Below are 5,398 nucleotides of genomic sequence, written 5' to 3'. Positions count from 1 at the left end.
ATATAGTTATTTGATACCTATACATGATGAAGCATATGATATCTAATGAAACTATTATAGTATGCCTAAGTTGATCCGAACATCACCAATTAAGAAAAAAATGTTAAATGAGATTTGTATAAACACGCACCATCAAAAGTCGTGGAATAGTAAATACCGGTTCATCTTTAATCAGAAATTTTGTATTCAAGCCCTAAGTATGTAATCGTCTGGAAGTGTTTTATTCCTCAAGTTGATCTTTCCAGCATAAATTCAAATTAAATCCGACCTCAAAACGGAACCGAACGATGAGTAAAAGATATGTACAAACGCGCCGTGGATAAACTGCAGTAGGAACAGTACCTTGCTGAAAACAAAATCAGGAACATACTTAGAAGTTTACAATTATAGACAAAAAAAAAAAAAAAAAAAAAAAAAAACATAGTTAATTTTGACGCGTATACATTGGAAATGGAGCAACCAACTTACCAAGCAACATTCTTGTTTGTTACAAACAAACATTAACATTTTCAAAAAAAAAAATAAAAAAAAATCACCCTTTTCCTTCTCATTGATAATATCTTTGAAAATTTAACACACTTTAATTCCTTCTTTCCACTTTTCACTTTGCTCTTTATTTCCACCCCATTTCTTGTTTCTTTGGACCTTTAAACTCTTTCAAATTGAATTATGTTAGTAATATTGAAGTGAAGAGAAAATTAATTTTGATGGGGAATTGTTTTGGAGCTAAGCTTTCTAAATCTAATCCTAGTAGTACTCATCCAAGTTTCTCAGTTAGACAGTTTACTCCAGGTACTTTAATTTTCTGCTTTTATGAACAAATTTTGCATCTGTTGTTTTATAAGTACTTTCATTTCTTGTTTATCATTTTATTATATATTCATATGGCGGTGTTCTGCGACGGAGCCATAATTTTTACTAGAGAAATCAAAATATAAAGAAGTACACACGAAGAAGCCAAAAGAACTATAGTAAAAAAATAAAAAAAATATTACTTATCTACACTGTAATTATCTAAAGAAGGGTGGGGCAACTGGTGGTGTATGATTGTGAACAGAGTTAAAAAGATACACATTTTTGGCACATAACGAAAGTGGAACTTTAAATGTATCACATCTTTATTCTTATGAGAGCATGTCATTTATGGTAAAACGAGAAGTTTAAGGTTTATAAATATAGAAATGTGATATTTTCTTTTAGCAGACTAAGAAGGGAAGAGTGTAATGAACATAATTAGTAAAAAAAAAATTCGACATTATTGAATTTCTCGTGAATGAATTTGTTGGAGAGTCTTAATTATTGTAATTCCTGATCTCAGCTAGACCCTTTTCTTCAGGTATTTTAATTTCTGCTTGTTTTATGCACAAATTATGCATTTGTTGTTTTATTAGTACTAAATTTCTGTATTGGGTACTCTGCAATTTCCCTTTTCTTCTTGTTTGTGTATTCCCTCTGTATCTTTTTATATGGTGGTGTTCAGTAACGGAGCCAGAATTTTCACTATCTGTTCTCTTTTCCTATAAGTTCCAGGTGCTTTCTTGGCTTTCGACTTTTTTTTTTTTTTAGCTTCTGTAAATTAAGATGTTATTTCAAAATTGTATTATTTGTGCAGACACATCAAAGAATTACAGCAATGGCCTTGGCTATTCGGCCATCACGAGTAGCAGCACTGGACATGGTCATTTCTCAACAGCTGCAAGTGACGATAATACATGTTTGAATGGCGGACAGATATTGCCGTTTCCAAATTTAAAGATTTATAGTTTTGCTGATTTGAAGTTGTCCGCGAAGAATTTCAAGTCCGACTCAGTTTTGGGGATCGGTGGTTTTGGGACGGTGTTTAAAGGATGGGTTGATGAGAAGACGCTTGCTCCGACAAAAGCTGGCAGTGGAATGAACGTTGCCATAAAGAAGTTGAACTCCGAGAGCACTCAAGGAATTGAAGAGTGGCAGGTATAGACATTTGATAGCGAAATGAACTGTCAATACTACTTCTGACGACCCCTTTTAAGAAATTAATACACATTTGCGTCCTCTCCATTAGCCACCAGAGTTGTTAGAACATGTGTAACAATCAGAGTTTCTCTAGTAAGAACTTCTTTAGTAATTTTGTGGTAACTATGTCCTGACTATATTCTTTATGTTGTGTAACTCACTAGTAATTGTTATGTGAAGAGGAAGGAATAGTACAAGAATTTTCTGCCAAAATATGTCTGAGACTTCCTCTAACTCATGTCAAACTTAGAGAATTCAATTGAAATTCATTTAAATTAATTCAAATGAAATCAGTTTAAATTGGTTCCAATTGGATACATTTCAAGCTAGATCAAGTTTTGCTTTGTTACAATGTTCTTTGCTTCTGCTGTCCCTGGAATTAAGAAAGTGTACTGTCTTTTTTTCAGAAAATTTCTCTCTGTATACTTAGTTATGTATCGCATTTGTACACTCAAAACTCTTTGTAACAACGTTGTTTGTCCGGATATTTTTTGGCTGCTATAGCGAGATGTTATAAAGAACAAATAATATAACATAATTACATAATATGAAAGTGGTTCTAAAGAAAACTTGGCCGTTATGATGAAATATTCTTATACAAAGATAACTGTTATACAGAGGTCTGACTGTAGTAGGAATATTCATGTCAAAATTTTCCACCTTTCTGTTGCCAGTTATTTTGATTTATGCTTTCCAGTTAGATTCTTTAGATAATGCTCATAATCCGTGTCACTTAAAAATGCAGTCAGAAGTGAACTTTTTAGGAAGGCTTTCTCATCCTAACCTTGTTAAGCTACTGGGATATTGTATGGAAGACAACGAGCTGTTACTCGTTTATGAATTTATGCCGAAGGGAAGCTTGGAAAACCATCTTTTCAGAAGTAAGAAATTAGTGTTTGAAATTCAATAAAACCAAAGCTCGAGTAATAATATGGTGCGCTGATCAACATCTTTGCTTTGTTAGGAAGTGCCGCTATTGAACCGCTTTCTTGGGATTTGCGCCTCAAAATTGCCATAGGAGCGGCTCGGGGCTTGGCTTTCTTACATACTTCAGAAAAGAAAGTCATTTACAGAGACTTCAAAGCCTCCAACATACTGCTTGATGGGGTAAGGTCTGCTTCCCTATCTTTTTGTGGTTGGCGAGTTACCTAGTGTGATACTCATCTCATGTATTTGAACATTTACAAGTACTGATGTATATCATGAATATCTCTGCTTCTAATTTATGTTCCGACAACTTTTCATGGAATGTTTTCCTTCATCTTTTGCTCCAACTTTATTATACATCTTACTTTGGCGATTTTTTGAACTTTCTACTTCACACATTTTGCTTTGTAGAATTACAATGCAAAAATATCAGATTTTGGCTTGGCTAAACTGGGGCCTTCCGGTGGAAACTCGCACGTAACTACTCGTGTTATGGGCACATATGGTTATGCTGCTCCAGAATATGTTGAAACCGGTGAGCACTTTTTTGAGCCCTTATTATGTGTCTAATCTAAAATCTACATGCAGAGTTATGAGACAAAAGTGCACACTAACTTCTCTGTTATCTTGCCTTAAGATCTTCAGTATTTTCTTTTTCATAAGTGATTCGTGAATAAACCCATTGAACATATTCCAAGATCTCCCAGAAAGATTCAAATTTTACATACTGTACCATTATTGACTCTTCAAATTGAACGACGATAGTTTTTTTCTAGCTGACCAATCTGCTATGGCGTCCACTTGTAAGATAGATACATGAGAGTTGCGAACTAATAGAACAAAAAGCAAGAAGCCGGAAAGCATTTGTAGTATTTCTCCCTCTGTTCCATTTTAGATGACACCTTTTCCTTTTTAATCTGTTCCAAAAAGAATAATACCGTTCTATATTCAGAAACTCTTTATATTCTAAATTACCCATTTTACCCTTAATGAAATGCTTTTATAGCCACAGAAATGTCATAGCATATTTAAGACCACAAGTTTTTATGGCACTTTTGGCATGTCACAAAACTTTTTCTTTGTTACACCATGTGTCGTCAAACCTATCTATGACGGCGTTGTTTATCCGGAATTTTTTGGCTGCTGTAGCGAGATGTTGTCATAGAGAACATATAATGTTACATTATATGAAAGTTGGGTCCAAGAAGACTTGGCCATTATAGTGAAACGTTTAATGAGGATGGTTTTTATAGAGAGGTCTGATTGTAAACTGAAATCGAGGGAGTATGTAAGTTAATGGGGATTGTTGTCATGTTAACAGGCCATCTATATGTAAAAAGTGACGTGTATGGATTTGGAGTCGTCTTGCTTGAGATGTTGACGGGCTTACGATCACTTGACACCAAACGACCAAACGGACAGGAGAAGTTGGTGGAGTGGGTGAAACGGATGCTGTCTAATAAAAGGAAGCTGAAGTCCATTATGGACCCTCGGATGGAAGGCCAATATTCTTCAGAAGCAGCAACGCTTGCTGCTCGGATTACTCTAAAATGCCTAGAGGGAGTCCCCAAGAATCGACCTTCAATGAAAGAAGTAATGGACGTGTTGGAACAGATTGAAGCCATGAAGGAGAAACCAAAAGAATCCAGAAGGAAATCCGAGCATTCTTCTTCTCATCGCCACCGACAATCTCCAAGTAATTGTCAATCGCCACGTCAGACAAGCAACGGGTCAGGAACAAGTATGAGTTGAAGAAATTGGCCTTAGTTATGTGTGTATAAATCTCATTTTTTTCTTATTTAGTATAAGATCAAGTTATATTGTTCACCATTTTATGGGCGTTTCACTTTTGTAACTAAAATTTTGTGTTGTCTGTCACCTCTGTGTTGCTGGTTGCATGGCTTTGACTGTATTGTAATTTATTAAAGGTATTCATAGAAAGATTGACACTGATTTAGCTTCTGTATTAAGGAAAGTTCAATAGAGTAAATTGAAGCAAACTTCCATTTTATTTTGTTCTTATTATTCTTATTCTTATTATTGTTGTTGTTAGCTTTCAATCCTCAGTAGAACTAGTAGGGGTGTTTGGTTGGTTTGCGAGGAAGATTTAATCTCCAATTAAAATCTTGCATAAGTATAGCAACATTTGGTTACTGTTTTCCTTTCCTTCATTAGTAATACCGAAAAGATATGTAATAAAAATGGGAGCATTAGTAATACATGGATTAAAAATTAAATGACAAAATTAACCCTCATAATATTAAACAATTTTTTTTTGTTTTTTCGTTCGAGTATAACACATTTTCATAATAAAAGATGCACTTTTTAGCACACTAATCCAAACATCCAACAAGGGCCAACTCTTGCATTACAATCCCTGCAGTAAACTCAAACTTTGTGATGAACATCTTGAATGCCCTTTTAAGAGCTAATATGCATAGAAATTTATCTTTCCTCTCTTTAAATCATACAGTGA

At 34.4% G+C, this 5,398-nt stretch overlaps 1 protein-coding gene across 1 annotated transcript; it reads left to right on the top strand.

Moving 5' to 3' along the window:
• The first annotated feature begins 317 nt into the window (after window positions 1–317).
• Window positions 318–4,931, top strand: LOC132618374 (probable serine/threonine-protein kinase PIX13). Its single transcript, XM_060333433.1, has 6 exons — window positions 318–792; window positions 1,613–1,953; window positions 2,741–2,876; window positions 2,960–3,102; window positions 3,334–3,457; window positions 4,244–4,931. Exons 1-6 carry the CDS (start codon window positions 708–710, stop codon window positions 4,672–4,674), a joined length of 1,260 nt encoding a protein of 419 aa, XP_060189416.1. The 5' UTR covers window positions 318–707; the 3' UTR covers window positions 4,675–4,931.
• The last annotated feature ends 467 nt before the right edge of the window (window positions 4,932–5,398 follow it).

The sequence above is a fragment of the Lycium barbarum genome, chromosome 11 (genome assembly GCF_019175385.1).
Source record: "Lycium barbarum isolate Lr01 chromosome 11, ASM1917538v2, whole genome shotgun sequence".
Classification (NCBI taxonomy): Eukaryota; Viridiplantae; Streptophyta; class Magnoliopsida; order Solanales; family Solanaceae; genus Lycium; species Lycium barbarum.
The sequence above is the reverse complement of the archived record's forward strand: the minus strand, read 5'-3'. Positions and strand labels throughout refer to the sequence as shown.